Here is a 19424-nt window from a genome sequence, read left to right on the forward strand (position 1 = left end):
AGGTGAGGAGTGGGGGAGGGAGGTGAGGGAAAGGGAGTCCTGCCCCACACGCCGACCCCCGTTGCAAGGCTGGTGGCCACAGCAGAAGCCGGGGTCTAGCTTTCTGGGAGGTGAGAACTGGAAGTCACTTTTCCCCTCCAAGCCTCACTTTCTTTATCTATAAAATAGAGAATATAGTACATCATACAGTTGTTATGAGGATTTAAGGAAATATAAAGCACTTTTCAAATGCTTAATACACAGTAAGCCTTCAGTAGATGACAGTTATTATTGCTTTTCCTGTTACCATGACACATTATTATTGTTGGTTATTATCTTAGCCCGTTTGGGCTGCTATAACAAAAATACCATATACTGGGTGGTTTAAACAACACTTGTTTCTCACAGTTCTAGAGGCTGGGAAGTGCAAGATCAAGGCACCATGGGCAGATTGGTGTCTGGTGAGGGCGTGCTTCCTGGTGCATAGCTGTATCCTCAGCAAGCAGAAGAAACAAGGGAGCTCTCTGGGGTCTCTTTTATAAGGACTCCACCCTCATGACCTAATCACCCACCAGCAGCCCAACCTCCTCACACTATTGCATTGGGGGTCAGGATTTAACATATGAATTTTGGGGGAACACAAACATTTAGTTTATGGCAGTTATTATTCCCATATTCTATTATTATTATTACCAAGAGGAACCTGGCAGAAAGAAACTGGGGATACTGTCCCGAGGCCACTGCTTCACTTCTCAAACTTTAATGTGCTCGACTCACCTGGGGTTCCTGTTAAAATGCAGATTCTAATTCCACAGGTCGAGGGTGGGGTCTAAGGTTCTGCCTTTGTAACCTGCTCCCAGGTGATGCCGATGTCCTTGGTCCATAGGCCACACTCTGAATAGCCAGGCACTAAAACTTCTCTGTCCAATACAGGAGCCACTAGCCACGTGTAGCTCTTGAGCATTTGAATGTGGCTGGTCTAAACTGAAGTGTGCCTGTAAGTGTGAAATGCACATTGGATTTCAAAGAATTAAGAACAACAACAAAAAATGTAAACTATCTCTCTAATAATTTCTGATATTGATTACATGTTGAAATTATAGGATATAGCTAGTTAAATAAAATGTATTATAGTGAATTTCACCTGTTTCTTTTTACTTTTTTGAATGAAACTACTAGAGAATTGTGTATTACACGAGTACGTGTGGTTCACATCACATTTCTTTCGGAGAGTGCTGCCCTGGAGTTTTCTTTCGCATTGTCAGGCCAGTTCAGGATTTGCCAAAGGCTTTTTGAGGGATTCGCTTTGAAGGACTGAGCCTTGGGAAGCAGGCTCTGAGTTCCTGCGCTCAGATCCACAGAGATCCACGGACAGTGAGAGGTGGAAGGGCTAGACCTCATGTCCAGGGAGGAGAAATGATCAAAAATCACACCATGGAACTCAGACTAAAGCCCAAGACTCTGCTCTATAAGCCGATATGTGCCGTGCTCACCCTAGGGCTGACCACAAGCTTCTCTCCAACCTCAGAGTCTCCCTGAAGCCCAGAATTCATGACGATGCTCTCTCTCCTCTTTGGTGACAGGCAGGAGGCAACACGAGGCTATGGCTAAGAGGACTGGTCCTCCAGGCTCTGAGAAATGCCTGGGGCATCTGTGCGTCTCATGGGCAGCTGCCGCCTCTATCTGTCTCTCAGAAGATTGTGGCCACCTGGGAAGTCATCAGCCTGGGAAGGCAGCCAGTGCCTGAGTACTTCAACTTTGCCCATGACGTGCTGGACGTGTGGAGTCAGCTGGAAAGGGTGAAGCTCACTGTGTCCCAGGGTCCATCTTGAGCATCAGATTCCGTCCGCCCTTGGGCACCCCAGTGAGACTCAGGGCTACAAGACATGTGGACATTTTGACTTGGGAGTTTCTCAAGTCCTAAAATTTAAACTGTTAGCATTTAACCTTAGAAAAACAATTACGACCAAGCCTTTGAGCCTTAGACACCCTTGCCCAATCCCTAGTGTGTCTCACATTCCGGAGCCCAAATCACACAGGGTGAGAGTTACACCCCTTTTGATTCCCTTCCGATCATTCTGAGCAAGTGAAGGAGAAAGTTTTGTATTACTACTAGTCTGTTTTTAGTATCTTCCTCACGTCGTGCACATCCCTTTTAAATAAGGAGAGAGCTTGGCTCAGGCTCAAAGCTTTTCACAGATCACAGCAGATACATAGAATTGAATTCAGATGATCTCTACTTCTTTGGGTGTCTCTGTGCATTTGCTTCCTTCTTCATTTTCCCTTCCTTATGTGTCTGTTGTGCTTCTCTCTGACTTCTATGTTAAAGGTACTTTTTATTTGTAGTAGGAGAATGTAAACTTTATCTCAAAGAAATTTATTTATGTTAATTTTAAGAAGAGCTTGTTTTAAAAAAAGATGAGACAAGTACTACTGTGAGTAGATGTAATAACAGTCTACTGTTAGTGGATGTGGTAAAATTTATGGAGGTGGCATGAGAATGACTGAGATGTAAAAGCAAGCTTTGCTGTCAAAGAGATGTGGTTCATCCGCTTGAACTGTGACCTTGAGCAAATCCCTAGGCTCCTTGGATCTCAGTTTTCTAACCTATAAAAAGGGACCCATATGCCACTTGGAGCTGTGTGAATTAAGTGAGAAATAAGAGATGGACTCAGGGTGCTCCTTTCCTGTCTCCAGAGTGTAAGCAGAGTGAGCCTACACTAGGCTCGTCCTTAGAAGACTTCTCCTAATGAAAAAAATCAAACAAATAGGGTTAAGTCAGAAAAAATGATGGAATAAGGACTTTCTAAAATTTTTTTCTCCATAATAGCAGCAACAAAAACCTTAGAAAAGTGGTCATAATCCACTTTTCAGAACTCTAGAAACTAGCCAAAGGCTGGAGTAATCCAGGGAATATTTATTAAAGAAAAACTTGTTACGGTTTTGGTGTATCTCAGTGAGCACGCCCCTGAGATATTACCTCATTATGTAAAAATAACATATCCTTCATGACTATTCTGACAAAAGTTTAAAACACATCTGATGTTTAACTTTCATGAACAAAGAACTGCCAGAAAATAATAGCCTCTACATTATGCATGCATTTAAAAGCTTACCTGAAGTCTGCCTTTTATAAAGGAATAGTATGAATAAGTTGAACTGCACTTTTAAAAACTTAATTGCCATTAAGGCAGAAATTATAAAGTTGCAAAAAAATGACAATACATCCCAAAGTCATCTACATACTCAATGTAAGCTTTACAAAAATTCCAGTAGACTTCTTTGCAGGATAGACAGTCTTGCCCACAGAGTCACGTGGAAATGCAAGGGACCCATAATAACCAAAACAATCTTGAAAAAGGAACACAAAACTGGTGTATACACACTTCCTTAGTTCAAAACCTACTACAAAGTTACGGTAATCAAGACTGTGTGGAAAAAAAAAAGACAATGTGGTACTGGCATAAAGATTGGCATGGATGAATGGGATAGACTTAAGAATCCAGAAATATACCCATAAATCTATGGTCAATCGGTTTTCAACAAAGGTGCCAAGAAAATTCAATGGGGAAAGAATTGTCCTTCCAATTAAAGGTGCTGGCACAACTGGATATTCACATGCAAAAAATGAATGTGGTCCCTACCTCACACCACATACAAGAATTAACTCAAAAATGGATCAATGACCTAAATGAAGGAGCAAAAACTATAAAATTCTTAGAAGAAAATATAAGTGCATATCCTGAATTAGGTAATGGGTTCTAAAGCATAAAAAATGAAAGACAATAAGTAAATCAAACTTCATGAAAATTTCTAGTATTTGTAGATCAAAGTGAAAAGATAGCCCACAGAATGGGAGAAAATATTTGCAAATCACATATCTGATATACATATATAGATCATATATATGTACACACCTATATACATATGTTGCACATATCTGCAATATATAAAGAATTCAAACTCAACAGTAAAAAGATAAATAACCCAATTAAAATATTGGCTAAGGATTCAAATAGGCACTTCTCTAAAGAATATAAACAAATGGCCAATATACGCATGGCAAAATGCTCAACATCTTTATTCATTAGGGGAATAAAATCCCAACCACAATGAGACACCACTTCACACAGAGTGACACAGTTAAAAACAAAAACAAACAAGTGTTAAATAAAAGAAATAAAATAAAACAAAACAAAAAAAAAAAACAAAAAGTGTTTGCTAAGAAAGGTTAGCAAAGATGTAGAGAAATTAGAACCCTCATACATTGCTGGTGGGAATGTAAAATGGTACAGATGCTGTGGAAAACAGTTTGGCAATTCCTCAAAAAGTTAAACATAGAGTTATCATATGACCTAGCATTATGCTCCTAGGTGTATATCCAAGAGAATAGAAAACATATGTGCACACAAAAACTTATACACAAATGTTTATAGCAACATTATGGACGTGGAAGCAACCCTAATGTCCAACAGCTGACGAATGGATAAACAAAACGTGGTCTATCCATACAGTGGAATATTACTCGGCCATTAAAAAGAATGTAACACTGACACATGTTACAACATGGATAAACCTTGAAAACATTATGCTAAGTGAAAGAAACCAGACACAAAAGGCCACGTATTGTATAATTCCATTCATGTCCAATATCCAGAAAAGGCAAATCCATACAGAAAGTAAATTAGTGGTTGCCAGGGCCTTGGTAAGGAGAGAATAGGGTGTGACTACTAATCTGTAAAATATTTCTTTTTAGGATAATGGAAAGGTTCTGGAGTTAGATGGTAGTGATGGTTACATAACTTTGTGAATATACCAGAAACCCTTGAACTATGTGCTTTAAAATGGTGAATTTTATGGTAGGAGAATTATATCTCAATTTTAAAAAGGGGAGGACAAAACAGTGTGAATTTTAGTCTATCTTTTGCATTAAAAAGATGGTATGGAGAAAAGAATATATGTAACGTTTGCCTAAAGAAACACTGGAAGGATTTGCAAGAAACTAATAATATTGGTTCCTCATTGAGACAGGTGAAGTGGGAAGCAGGTGGATAGACACAACGGTGGAAGAAGACTTCTCATTGCATATCTTTTCATATTTTGATTTTTGAACCCTGTGAATTTAATAACTATTGTAAAAATAAAATTAAATTTGAAAAACAACAGCAAGCACACAAAAATCCCCTCCAATGGTTTCTACTTCTTTTTTGCCAATACCGCTGCCTAGGCTGGGCACCGGCCTCCAATCCCTGCCTTCTGGTGGGTCAATGGCATGGGAGCAGAGGTCAAGGGGAGCCTTGAGGAGTTGGGGGAGCAGTCCAGGAAGGCAGCTAACATGCTGGGGGGGCACGTGTGACCTGCAGTCTGGAGATAGAATGATGCTGGTGCTCTCTCAGCTCCTGGAGTGGCGGCTGGTCAGTGTGGCTTGTATGCGGACAGGTCAGTGAGCAGGGCTGAGACCCCCAGTTGGGGCTGACACAACCTGCCCGAGCTTTGGCAGCACCCACAAGGTTTGGGAGATGGAGGAACCCATCTACCCACATTGAACCCCTTGTGGCGTTTTGTTTGCTTCCCCTTTGCCCAACAGTCACAAACTTGATTGTGTACAGGGGCCAGATAGCACTGTAATTGATTACAACAGGCCAGTGTGAGGCAGCAGGGAGCGCTGAGGACTGCGCTGAACTGGAGCTCACGTGCCTAATCCAGCAGGGACCACCACTCCTCCAAACTCCAAACGCATGTTTCCATGTGTGAATGAGGGCCAGTGTTTCCAGAACTTCTGATTTTTGTAATTAAAAAAACTTGGATTTTTTTTTTTTTTTTTTTTTTTAATTTTTTTTTTTTTTTTTTAATGCTATTCTTGTCTGCTTACATTCTTTTTATGTATGTATGTATGTATGTATGGCTGTGTTGGGTCTTCGTTTCTGTGCGAGGGCTTTCTCTAGTTGCGGCGAGCGGGGGCCACTCTTCATCGCGGTGCGCGGGCCTCTCACTATCGCGGCCTCTCTTGTTGCGGAGCACAGGCTCCAGACGCGCAGGCTCAGTAATTGTGGCTCACGGGCCCAGTTGCTCCGTGGCATGTGGGATCTTCCCAGACCAGGGCTCGAACCCGTGTGCCCTGCATTGGCAGGCAGATTCTCAACCACTGCGCCACCAGGGAAGCCCAAAACTTGGATTTTTATGGAAAAAAAACCTTCCGGTCTTTTAATGTTGACAAATAAATAGATTTTTTGAACGATTCCAAACGGATCAAACCAATCGTTTATTTTTTTTGCGGTTGTGGTTTGGGAGCTGCCAGTGTGTGGAGAATAATGCAGTTATAGATGAGAGACCTTCATAACCAGTCTAAGTTAGTTTAGCAGCCCTGAAAGGTTTGTGTTCCCGCTGTCATGAACGTTGGAGTAGCGAGCCATCCATCTTGAGATGGTTCTTCCAGCAGAGGAGGAGAGGAGGCCAAAGGACACAGCCCGCGGAGCCCTGAGAGCCTCTGCTGGCCCTGTCTGGTACACTTGTTGAAAGGGCTGGAGTTTTTAGGCTGATTTTACAAAAACAAGACAGCTACTTTCAGTGGAGTGCTGGTTTCTCCATCCCCTGGGAACTTTCCACCACTTAGAATGTTATCCACTCCCTTCCAGTCGTGTCCGTAGAACAATCTACCTGAAATTTGTTTTCACAAATAATGTTTGCAAAACAGAGGGGTACACACTCACATCAGAAAATTAACCTTTCTGTATGAACAAGCTTAATCCAACCATTTTGTTAATAGATTGTCTCTCCAAAAAGGAGGCAGAAGCATTCATTTATTTTTACATATTTGGCACAATATATAAAAGTGAGCACCCTTAGTGTATCCAGCTCTGAGGAAAACAAACAGACACACAGGGATTGGCTCTTTCCTCTGTCTTCTGTCCTCACTCAGTGGCTGGGCTGTGGCCGGACGACTGATTATTTTAGAATCTCTTTCTTCTCACCTGTGAAATGAGAATGTTGGACTCAGTGGAGTGCAGAGTGTTTACAGCCTGCATTCTGAGATACTGAAGTGGTTTTTCAAGTGTCATTAAAATCTGTCCCTGCTTTCTGCTTCCTTGTCGCTTCCCTTTGGGAGCAGATGAGCTCAGCTACCTCAGAGTGGCTTCGGTTCAAGTAATATGGGGTCCTGGAGCTCCCACTGCTATACCCACACCCCTGCCCCAAGGGACCCACACCCAACACTAAGATTCATTGTAGCCTTTTGTTTGAAAGGCACGGAAAACCACTGAACTAGGTAATCTCTAGGGCAATATAATACAATGCTCAAGATCATGGACTTTTAAGGTTACCCCTGCCTCAGTTCACAATTCCAGCTCTACAACATATTAGCTGTGTGATCTTGGGCAAGTTATTCATTTATTTAAGGCATAAAGTTCTAGGTCTTAGTTTTTTTGAATCTGCAAAGTGGGATTAATAATAGCATCTACTCTCCAGGATTGTAAGAATTAAATGAAATAATGCATGTAAAATTCTTAGCGCATGTAAATGCTCTGGAAATATTTTCTGAATTTCAATATTTTGTCATTAATAATGCTTTTTCCAGTTCAAGCATTCCAACTCTCTCCAGCCCCTTCTTGCTCCTATCTGGGGATATCTGGTCTGGACCTGTTCACAGGGGTCTTCCCTGTTGCCCAGTCAAACATCCCCTCTCTGTGTGGTATCAGGGGCCGTCATGATTCCCGGCATCTCTCAGCTGACAGAGAAGGACCTCAAATTCTGGCTGCAGACACCCAGGGCCAAGTCCATTATCACCAGTGACTCCCTGGCTCCAAGGGTGGACGCCATTAGCGCCAGTGGCCCCTCCCTCCAAACTAAGCTGCTTGTGTCGGACAGCAGTGAGTCATTTAACAATTTTGAGCCTCAATTTCCTTATCTGCAAAGGGTTATAATGATAATACCTACCCTATGAGGTGATTGTAGGGATTAGAGATAACTCAAGCTGGAGCTTCCAGCAGGTGCCTCACACGCGGTATTTATCAAATGTAGCTGGTATTGTTGTTATAGATATTACTGTGACTATGAGTGTTTTCACTATTAGCAGTACCCTCCTAGTATTTTTATATTTTACAGAGAGGCGTCCACAGAGCACAAGTGTGCGAGGACCAGGAGTCAAGACCCACCAGCCGTCTACTTCATAAGCGGCACGACTGGGGCCCCCAGGATGGTTGAGCACGGCCAGGCCAACTATGGACTGAGTTTTGTGGCCAGTGGAAGGTACCAGGGGACAGCTCATCTAGTGGGTCCAAGGAACAGAATGTAGGTAGGTGAGATGGGGAGTGTGGGTAAGGGTGAAAGTGGCAGGATTTGAAGTTAAGAGCTAACAAGGGGGTAAATCAGGTAAGGATCTGAAGGCTTTGGGCTTTACTCTAAGTGAGGTGAGAAGCCATTGGAGGTTTTTTGGGGTTTGTTTTGTTTTGTTTTGTTTTAATGGTATGTATGTAAACTATACATACTATTAAATGTACCATTTTAACCATTTAAGTGCATAGTTCAGTGTCATTAAGTACATTCACATTGTTGTGCAATTGTCCCCACCATCCATCTGCAGAACTTTTTCATCTTGCAATTCTGAAACTCTGTACCCATTATACAAAAACTCCCTATTGCCTCCTACCCACAGCCCTGACAACAGCCATTCTAGTTTCTGTCTTGATGAATTTGACTACTCTGGGAACCTCATAAAAGTAGAATTGTACAGTATTTTTCCTTTTGTGTCTGGCTTATTTTACGTAGCATAATGCCTTCAAGGTTCATCCATGTTGTAGCCTGTGTAAGAATTCCCTTCCTTTTCAGGACTGAGTAATATTCCATTGTATCTCTACCAATTTTGCTTATCCATTCATCCATTGATGGACACTTGGGTTGCTACCACCTTTTGACTCTTGTCAGTAATGTTACTATTGAACATGGGTGTACAAAGCACCTTGGAAGCTTCAAACATTCCTGACACTCAAGTTCCACGTCAGTGAGAGCCAACTTTCTGAGAATGTGCGTCAGCTCCCCAGGTGATTCAAACGTGCAGCCGAGCTTTATAGAAACTCCATCTGCTGTATATACCAAGCCATCAATCAGCAACAATATTGGAAGGAGCAGATAAAAATCAGTCCATTTGTTTTTGAAATGCTGTATATGTATTTTGTGGCTTTTTTGTGATTACAACAGAAATAATCTTTCATGGTATTTTATTGAAAGTCATAGAAATCTACCTACAAAACAATGACAATAACAACATAGTAATTCCATCAAGCAGAGATAATGTGAAAATTTAAATGTATTTTCTTCTAATCACTTTTGTAGGTGAAAGTAAATCCTTGACTTTCCTGAAGAATTTATTCCTTATTCACTGAGTGCTTACTTCTTGCCACTAAGTATACAGCACTGGACAGGAAAGGTAAGACCCTTGTCCTCATAGAGCTTACATACAGGGCCTCTCTGGTCTGTGATCATTCCATTGAGAGAGTCAAGTTGTAAAGTTATTTGCTAAAAAGAACCTTTGTTTTCTTCAACTTTTTCTCTTCATCACTAGCACCAGCTGTTAGTTTTCTTTCTGGGTCATTTTTAACTAAGAAAAAAATATTAAATCTCTTCATGAGAATCATGGAACATTGAAAATTAATAGAGATTGTCAGGCCACAGTTGCTCTGTGAATGCTGAGTGGTTAGTAGGACTGACCAGGTAAGCTCATCCCCCCTCATTAGCATATACATTCCATATAGCTGAGATTGCACACGTCAATTAAAGTAATGTGCCTATTTCAATTTTATACCCAGTATAAGGAATCTACTTATTTTCCTATGGAAACAAATTGTCAAATGCACAGATGTTCATTACAGTGTTGTTTATAACAGACGAAAAAGGTGGAGGTACTCTCTGAATTTCTAACAGTGGGAAATTAGTTATATAAATAATATTACAGCATTGTATATTTAAAAAAAAGAAGAAGAGAGAAAGAAAAAGACAAAAAAGAAAAGAAAAGGAAAGGGAAAGGACTAAAAAGAAAAAGAATCCAAATTTCTAATAACATGAAAGTGTTTAAATAAATAATATTACAGCCACACAGGGTAATATTATGCAAATATTTTATATTTCATTACACTTTTTACTCTTGCGAGGAGATGTTCATGACTGTTCATGATTGTTAACTGTAGTAAAATTGGATTGTAGAAATACATGTATAGAATAGTTTGTATTCACACAAATGCGTATATGCATAAAATCACAGATAAGCCATGAAAAGTTCCCATACACATATCAAATTTTTAGCCTTGATTATCTGAGTAGTGAGACTGATCTTTTGTCATCCTTCATCTTTATTTTCTATTTATGCTATAAGAGATATATAATTGTATAATACAGAAATGATAAATTTTTTAAATGAAATCTATGCAAGCAAAGGGTCCTCAGGTATAGTTTCATATATAATTGACACCACACCACAACTTTGTACTATGCACATTTTAACATTAAGTTATGTCATGCATCTTTTTTGTGGCACTTAAGTATTTTGGGAAAAATTCATTTTCTACGGCTGCTTAGAGCTCCCCCAATTTGGGGGTGAATATGGTTATTAAGCTTTGTGTAGCACATTCCCTTCTGAGGGCCTTGGCTCTGCTGGGGGCACTTTGAATACATCTCCCAGTGCCCAGCCTGACAACAAGTGTCATTACCCTGAGAAAGATAAAGCCTTATCCACAAAAACATTATCATAAGTCTCAATATCTAGTAGAGCAAGGCTCTCTTTTTTACTCAACTTCTTTAGAAACATTTTACCTATTCTTGGTCCTCTGTTCTTTCATATACACTTTAGAATCAATTTGTCAAGTTCTGTGGAACTGTTAGCATTTTAGTTGGAGATGCATTGTTTATAGATCAATTTGGGGAGAATTAACATCTTTATGATATTAAGTGTATCTTTTCACTTATGTATATCTTCTTTAATGTTCTGTAGAATTTTACATTTTCTATGTATGCTTCTTACAGATTTTGTGTTACATTTATTTTTAGGTATTGACAGCTTAGCTTTTTTCTTTATTTTTCAGAATGCGTTTTTAAAATTAAAGTATAATTTACATGCAATGAAATGCCCTTATGTTAAATGTACAGGCCAATGACTTTTGACAAATGTATGTAGCTGTGTAACCATCACCACATCAAGTTATAGAACATTTTTTATCACCCCAAAAAGTTCCCTTGTGCCCCTTTGCAGTCAATCCCTAGGCCTCAGGCAATTGCTAAATTATTTGTTGTCACTGAAGATTAATTTTGCCTTTTGTTAAAAAAAGAACTTCATGTAAATGGAATCAAAGTATTCATTTGTTTGTGTCTGCTTTCTTTTACTCAGTGTGACGTTCTTGAGATTCATGTGTGTCGCTGCCTGTGCCAGTAATTTGTTTCTTTTTCGTACTGAGCAGTAGCTTTACTTTAAAGCTTTGAGAATCAGAGTTTTGTGTTGCATCTCTTTCCCCTACCCTTGCTCTTGGCCAGACACTCCCTTTCTATCTTCAAGGATTGCTGAACACAAAGAGTATCAGTGTGCTCTTTTATCCTAAGACCAGAGCCAATAGCCATGTGCCCACCCCCCTGCATGCAAGTATGCTGCCTAGACCCTTCTACAGATGGCAGTGGGCGGCTATCCTTAATCATTTCCTGGCAGCTTCCTTCCAGTTCAAAGAGGGAAAACCCACAGATTCATGGCTCCCTGTCCAGTGGGGACTTCTAGCCACTGGACTTCCTGTTGAGGGGTCCCCAGCCTTCCGCGTGGGGCTGCTCAGGCCATGTGTCCTGAGTGACTGTGCCCAGATGGCCCTTCATGGGCTCACTGTGTCTTTCAGGACAATTCTGAGAAGACAGCAGCATCAGAGCGAGGGGACTTCTACATCACAGGGGACTGAGCCCACATGGACAAGGATGGCTACTTTTGGTTCATGGGAAGGAATAATGATGTGATCAATTCCTCAAGGTCAAGTTGTCTGCTCTTTCCTTCTCCCTTTGAAGCTTCATGGGAGAGGGGAGGACACTTGGAAGAATTTGTTTTTCTCTTCCAGCTACTGGATTGGGCCCGTTGAAGTGGAGAGTGCACTTGCTGAGCACCCAGCCGTCCTGGAGTCTGCTGTGGTCAGCAAGCAGCCTGGACCCCATCAGAGGGGAGGTAACTAGTCCAATCAAGAGCATTACTTCCTGGTTCTTTGCCTATTAGCACCCAGCAGAGTAAGCTGGAAGGCCCAGATTCCCCCATATCTCACCCCATCCAGGTACCACAAAGTCTGAAATGCCACCATCAGACAGACACACATTCCTTTTGGTTAAGCATTGCCCTCATGTCTTTAGAGATACAAATATGCTCTAGAGGGACACCATGGGAAGATATCAACACTTTTGGTGTCAAGTTGACATGGAACTGTGTCCAAAAGGGGCTATTAGGTGGGAGATGTTAGTGGCAGGTGCTGGCTTTGTCATCCATCCTGTCCAATAAAATGTCCTTTTCCATTTGCAGATAAAGATATAGTGAGCACACCAAACATGGTTGCTGATGGCTCTAACCTGGGAGGGATAACTGACTTGAGGGATGACAAAATAAGTATCTAAAGTGAACTTGATATGTCAGAAACATGGTCCAAATTTAATAAGATGGCTTTTCTCAGGAGAAATGCAAATTCCTTCCCGTGGGTCCCAGAAGAACAGACAGTATGAGAGAAATAAGCTCATAGGCAGACCTATGAACTTTTCACTGGCTGTAAATCCAACATAATCCTAAAGTATCACGTAGTTACCTTATGAAAGTTAGTGCAAGATCAAGCTGCATTTTCAGAAGCCTCGGGGCAGAGGAGTGATTTGCAAAGTCTGGGCCCTGGACTGCTCACAGTTGCGTCTTCTGGGATTTTTGTTTAAAATATAGAGTTCTAGACCTAAAGTGAGACTTGCTGAATCAAAGTGACTGGGAATGCAGCCTTAAGGAAACTTCATTTTGACCAGAAGCCCCTAGCCAAGTGATTCCGAAGCCCACTAAATTTGAGGCCACTAATATAGAGTGAGCGAGGTGAGAATCCCATCTATGGGGTAGAGCAATTGTGCCTGGAAAAGTACACCTAGCCCTGCATGCCTCACAGTAACTGGGGCTATGACAAATGGCTGTGTGCTGAACGTTAAGCCAAGTATAATGCTCAGAACAGAGCCTGGCACATAGAAAGTGTTCGATAAATGCTTGGTAGTTTTCGCAGTAAGAGAAAGCCCTTCCTAAACACCAGATCTATCTGAACATGAAATGGTAGTGAGACGCCCACCACTGGGAAGTATGCAAAGACAGTGAACCACCACTTAGGGTGTTGTTGACAGAGTTGTATGCTGGCCTTTGAACTCTTCCATTCCTGTCAGAAACCATGTTCTGTTGTACCTGAGGTTGGGACTATTTCTCTTCCTTGGCAGGAGGCAACCTGCAAGAAAGATGTGGGCAGAGAGAGCCAAGGTGCAGAACGTCCCTCAGGATGCCCGAAACAGCTGTGCAGCAAAATGCTTGCCGATTGCAAACACTCATACATGCAGTCTCAGAAAGACCCACCTCCCCTTGCAAGCGGTACACGTTTTCCCCCAACCCTGCCTGTCCAAACCTGTACCTGGCTGCCTTCCTAGTCAGGAAAACCCATAAGTAATGAACCCTAAGGAGTTTGTGAATCTCCTCTCTCCAAAGTACTGGCATCTTAAGGGAAGCATGTTGGCTTCTAACAGTGTCATTTCAGGTATGGGGAATAGTTTGGAAAATAGGATTCTAAAATCACTCCATAAAAACCATAACTCCTAATAGTTGATCCTGGAAAGGCAGGCAACAGAAAAATATTGGTATCCAATTTGCTGGCTGAGTCCAAGTCACTGGTAGAACTTTCATGTTGGGCTGGTGAATGTGAGCACTTATTCACAAGGCTAGGTTAAGGAGAAAAGAGTGGTTACATGAGGCCTGATTCTTTGTTTTTTGTTTGTTGGTTTGTTTTTGTTTTTCCCAACAGGTGGTAAAGGCATTTATAGTCCTTTCTCCAGCCTATTCCTCACATGATCCAGAGAAACTAACCCAGGAGCTCCAGGAGCACGTGAAAAGGGTGACTGCTCCGTACAAGTACCCCAGGAAAGGTAAACATCTGCGGGTTCGAGGACTTAATAAGCTGGGAAATCAAATGGGCACATGCTCCCTGGGTTCCCACTCAGGGTCAGGCACTGGGAGGTTGAAGATACGAATAACCCTGGCTGCTGCTTCAGCCCTGTCTCCCTGCTTCTTCACTGGGCCTTCCCCATAGCACACTGTGTTCCCACTCTAAGAACTGACATAAAGGAGATTCAGTGGGTGGTACTGAAACACTGTTGGAAAGAGCATGTGCTCCAGGCTAGCTGTTTTCATTGTTGCCGTTTGGGGAAAACCATGAATCATGGAGGCTTTCCAGAAACGTCGAAAGGCTTTCTGTAAAATGATAATTTCCAAGTGTTTTTGTTTTATGGTCACTAGATGGCCTCTGTTTCAGAACTGCCGAAGATGGTTTCTGGCAAGATCCAAAGGAGTAAATTGAGAAGACAAGAGTGGGGAGATAAGAGGCAGCCCCCAAAAGGCCCCATAGACCTCTGAAGCTTCTAAAAGGAATTGGTGGGATCACTGGTTAGTCCCCACTTGGAGCATCATCCCTTCAACCCTACAGACATCAAAGGCTTTCAGTTTCCAAATGAGCATCTCCAGAATCTTTGGATGACCCTGGAAGAGAGCAGAGAACATCTGCTCTCTTCTGAACCCAGAGTTCCGAGCCACTGTCTGGTCTAGCAAGTGTTTGGTGGCTTGACCTCCCCGGCTATTTGGAGACATCCTCAGCAGCTGGCCACTGGTCTTACTTCCTAAGAGCTTTCAGCTGGCCCTCCAAAGGACAGGTCACCAGAGTACCAGGGCGCTTGTGATCTCACTGCCATTGGAAGTGTAACCACTTGGCCCTTTTGATAAAGCTATTTGGTAATAATATCTGGGGCCATAGAAACTGGTCATACCTTTTAATTCAGAAACTCCATCTTTGGGAATCACTACAAAAGAAAGTATTCAAAAGATGTTTCCTGTAGCATTGTTTAAAACAGTGAAAAAAAAATGGGAAAAAAAATTAATGCCTAACTAATAGGGCAATGAGTAACTAAATTGTGGTAGGTTAACTCAATTACATATTATGTGGTCATTAAAAACACGTGTTGGGGAAAACTTGAGCTAAATTAATTTTAAATCAGAAAAAAAATAATATATGTATAGTGGAGAACCACAACTTGGAAATGTAAAGGAAAATCTACAGATGGAAAAAAGACTGGAGGGAGATACACTAAAACGTTAATAGTAATTTTCCTGAGTATTGAAAATAATGGACGGTAGATTTTTCCTTTCCTCTACATTTCTCTATTTTCCAAATTTTCTCAGTAAGTATATTTAACTCTTTTAATGAAAAAATTATTTTAAAGAAATAATCACCCAATACCATACTCTGCCTCATGTCTTGTCCTTCCTCCACATACCAACACATCAACTCCAAATGCTAGTGTGTTATGTCTCACCCAGGAAAGATACAGGGACCTGAAGCCATGTCTCAGAAGCCCAGAAACAGAGAGGGATGACTCTGGGCAGCTGAGACCAGCCGTGCAGAAAAGAAGCAGATGGAAACTGAACCTACTGCTGCTTATCCGACTCTTAGCACTTCCGTTCACTCATCGACCAATATTTATTGAGTGTCTACTCCGTCCCGGGCTCGGGGAACACAGTGATAAGCAAAGCCAACAGTCCTTTCCTGTATTAGTCTGCTCAGGCTGCCATAACAAAGTACCACAGATGGGGCAGCTTTAATGAAAGAGACTTATTCCCTCAGTTCTTGAGACTGTAAATCCCAGATCAAGGGCATTGGCGGTGTTGGTTTCATTCTGAGGCCCCTCTCTTTGGTTTGTAGATGGCTATCTTCTCCTGGGTCTTCACATAGCCCCTTCTCTGTGCATGTCTGTGTCCTAATCTCCTCTTCTTATAAGAACACCAGTCGTATTAGATTAGGGCCCACCCTTATGACCTCATTTTAACTTAATCATCTCTCTAGGCCCCGTCTGTGAATGTAGCTACATTCAGAGGTACTGGGGGTTAGGACCTCAACATATAAATTTTGACGGGACATAATTTGGCCCATGACAATACCCTTAAGGAGTTTACAGTCTAATGGGGAGGTTGATATTATTCATCAAAGGATAAGGCAAATAAGGCACAACTGTGATAAATGTCATGAAGCAAAGAGTACAGTTAAAACACAGATGAGGGGACTGACTGAGACTGAGGGGGACTCAGGGTATCAGAGGAGACTTCCATAAGGAAGTCCCCAGTAAGCTGGTATCAAAGGAAAAGTGGAAGTAAACTAAGTAAGGAAAGTGGGGATGAGCTTTCTGAACAAAGGATACAGCATGTGCAAAGGCCTTGGGGTGGGAAAGACAGGTTTTGTGTTTCTAAAAACAGCTCACAGCACAATTCTAAATTTTTTAACTCTCAACTGTCCTGTTGGACAGGTACCGATAACACCCTCGTTTTATAGATATGCTGACTGAAATAAAAATGCACGTGAAAGCTGTGAGTTCCAGTTTTTTGTTTGTTTGTTTTTTGTTTTTTGAAATTAATTAATTAATTTATTTATTTTTGGCTGCATTGGGTCTTCATTGCTGCGCGCGTGGGCTTTCTCTAGTTGCTGCGAGCGGGGGCTACTCTTCGTTGCAGTGCACTGGCTTCTCACTGTGGTGGCTTCTCTTGTTGTGGAGCACTGGCTCTAGGCACATGGGCTTCAGTAGTTGTGGCGCATGGGCTCAGTAGTTGTGGCTCGCGGGCTTAGTTGCTCCGCGACATGTGGGATCTTCCCAGATCAGGGCTCGAACCCGTGTCCCCTTCATTGGCAGACGGATTCTTAACCAGTGTGCCCCCAGGGAAGCCCCTGAGTTCCAGTTTTATTTGGGAACTTACTGAGGCTATAGCCGAGGGGACAGTCTCTCAGATTGCTCAGAGGAACTGCTCAGAAGAGGTTGGGGAGGCCAGTATGTGTGTGATTTTGGCAAAGGGGTGTGTGCACGCCAGCGCATATCTCAACAGAAGATTGCTGCTAGTCACGAGGAACAGATATCCCAGTTAATGATTTTAGTGCTTTTCTAAGTATGGGAAGATGCAAGGATCTGGGTTCATAAGAATTCCTCCCGAAATATATCTAACTATCTAAGGGCCTGTTGGCTGTTAATACCTCTTCCTGATCTTTGCTCTGAATTCCTTTCAGTGTGTACTATAGGTCAGCAACTGCAGTGGCTAATGACTTGATTCTTGTAGAACTGGATGGTGGACAACGTGCTTTATTTTACAGATAGAACAGAGAGGTTAAGCAATTTGCTGAAGTTCACACAGCCAGTATCTCACAGAGACAGAATTAAAAGCCAGGTGGTCCAGCTCCACCATCCACACGTGCGTCACTTTTCACGACCTATTCAGGATGGTGCGGTTTAGGAATTTTGTTTTCCTCCTGTGAGTGCAAGGGAGCCACTGAAGGTTTATGGCAGAGAAATGTACCTCCTAAAATTTCACTAGTCCTTAAAAAGAAAAAAAAAACTTGTCAAAGTGATTTACTTGTTCTTTATGTCTTTTGTCTTTATGGCATTCCTAGACTGGGCAAATTCGCTTTATTACAAAGGTGGAAATTCAGAGGACTTTGGTGATTTGCACAATACCTAACAGGAGGCGGCACCAGAGGCAAGGAGAACATGCAGGTCCAGCTCAACATCACCAGTGCTCTTGAGCCGAGGCTGTCTTGTGTTGGGTGCCGCTGGAGTTCCTAATGAGTCTCCAAAATGTCAGTTCCCCGAAAGCCAGGGGCTTGGATGGAAATGACACCTGGGGAAGTGGCACCTACTATCTCTGTCATTGTAGTTACACTGCTTTCTTCTCTAAGCCTCAGCTTCCTTGCTTGCAGGGCTGATGTTCTCTGGACTCCCTCCCTGCCCTGGGCTGAACCAGCCTGTTTTCCAGCTATAATCAGAGCTCTCCACCGAGGGGCCTTTTTTCAGACTTCAATCAGAACGAGGCAAAGATAACAAAGCGGGGTGGGGGGAGGCCCAGTTTCTCTCCCGTTAGGACTCCCCTCCACACCCCGCAACACACCGGACTCCCCAGCCAACTCCGCCACGGTCACCTCAGCCCAGTTCTGCTCCAAAAAGTCAAAAGCAAAGCTCTCAGCTGCATTACCATAGGGAGCCCCCAGCACACCCAGACCCAGAAGTCACTGGTAGTGAGAGCGATGACAAGTGCTGTCACTTTATTGGCAATTTATTCCACACTGTGCTTTGTGCTGCAAGCTCTGCTGAAATACTCACCTCAACCTTTACTCACTCCCATTCTACCATCAGGACTGTAGCTGTAGCCACACACCATCTGTGCCGGAAATCAGCTCACCTTTCAAAGAAAATATCTAAACCCTAAGCAATATAATATGCATTGGAAGAGGACTCTGTAGTTCAGTTAACTTTTTTCTAATGCGCATCAAAATAATCATGAACATGAAAACTGCTCATGTAAAATCACCTTGCAAAGCCCACTTTAGGGAAAACTGATCTGATCTAATTCTACTTATTATAAGAAGTAAGAAAGAAGAAAAGTATTATAATCTCCTAAGAAGAAAGTATTATAATCTCCTAAGGAGAAAGTATTATAATCTCCTAAGGAGAAAGTATTATAATCTCCTAAGGAGAAAGTATTATAATCTCCTAAGGAGAAAGTATTATAATCTCCTAAGGAGAAAGTATTATAATCTCCGAAGGAGAAAGTACTATAATCTCCTAAGGAGAAAGTATTATAATCTCCTAAAGAGAAAGCATTATAATCTCCTAAGGAGAAAGCATTATAATCTCCTAAGGAGAAAGCATTATAATCTCCTAAGGAGAAAGTATTGTAATCTCCTAAGAAGAAACTATTATAATCTCCGTTTAACAGATAAAGAGACTGAAGGCCAGTGGGGACTTGCATAGCAACTCCTCCCTGGGTCTCCACCCCTTTTTCTGTCAGGAGCTGGAGACCCTACCAAGACCCCTTCCAACCTTTCCAGTGGGAAAACAAGATTCCTAAATTCTTGTTAAACAACAAAATTCAACCAGGTACATTTGAAGATCTCATTGGCTTTATTCAATGGCTTATGAACAGGGCAGCATCTCGTCTAGCAATCTGGAGGGTTCTCCCAGGGTTGCACAAAATAGAAGGTTTTTAAGGAAGAAGGGTGGGGCAAGGGAGCTATTAGCAAAAGAAAAGAAAGGATTATTTTTAGGCCAGGGCATCTTCTTTGGGTGGAGAAGGAAAGGCAAGGGCAAGGGTTTTATCATGCAGATGCCTCTTCTTCCTTTGGAGGGTAGAGGGGGCC

The 19424-nt window shown here is 42.1% G+C and overlaps 1 protein-coding gene across 1 annotated transcript in view; it reads left to right on the plus strand.

Annotated features, from left to right (window-relative positions):
- The window catches only part of LOC118881649 (acyl-coenzyme A synthetase ACSM5, mitochondrial-like), a 44182-nt gene that overhangs the window by 4062 nt on the left and 20696 nt on the right, over positions 1 to 19424 (plus strand). Inside the window, 6 exon segments of the mRNA XM_036826773.1 lie at positions 1563 to 1778; positions 5207 to 5320; positions 5322 to 5418; positions 7674 to 7871; positions 8073 to 8245; positions 11841 to 11968. Of these exon segments, the coding sequence (XP_036682668.1) occupies positions 1563 to 1778; positions 5207 to 5320; positions 5322 to 5418; positions 7674 to 7871; positions 8073 to 8245; positions 11841 to 11968 (926 nt within the window).

The sequence above is a fragment of the Balaenoptera musculus genome, chromosome 15, assembly GCF_009873245.2.
Source record: "Balaenoptera musculus isolate JJ_BM4_2016_0621 chromosome 15, mBalMus1.pri.v3, whole genome shotgun sequence".
NCBI classification, from domain to species: Eukaryota; Metazoa; Chordata; class Mammalia; order Artiodactyla; family Balaenopteridae; genus Balaenoptera; species Balaenoptera musculus.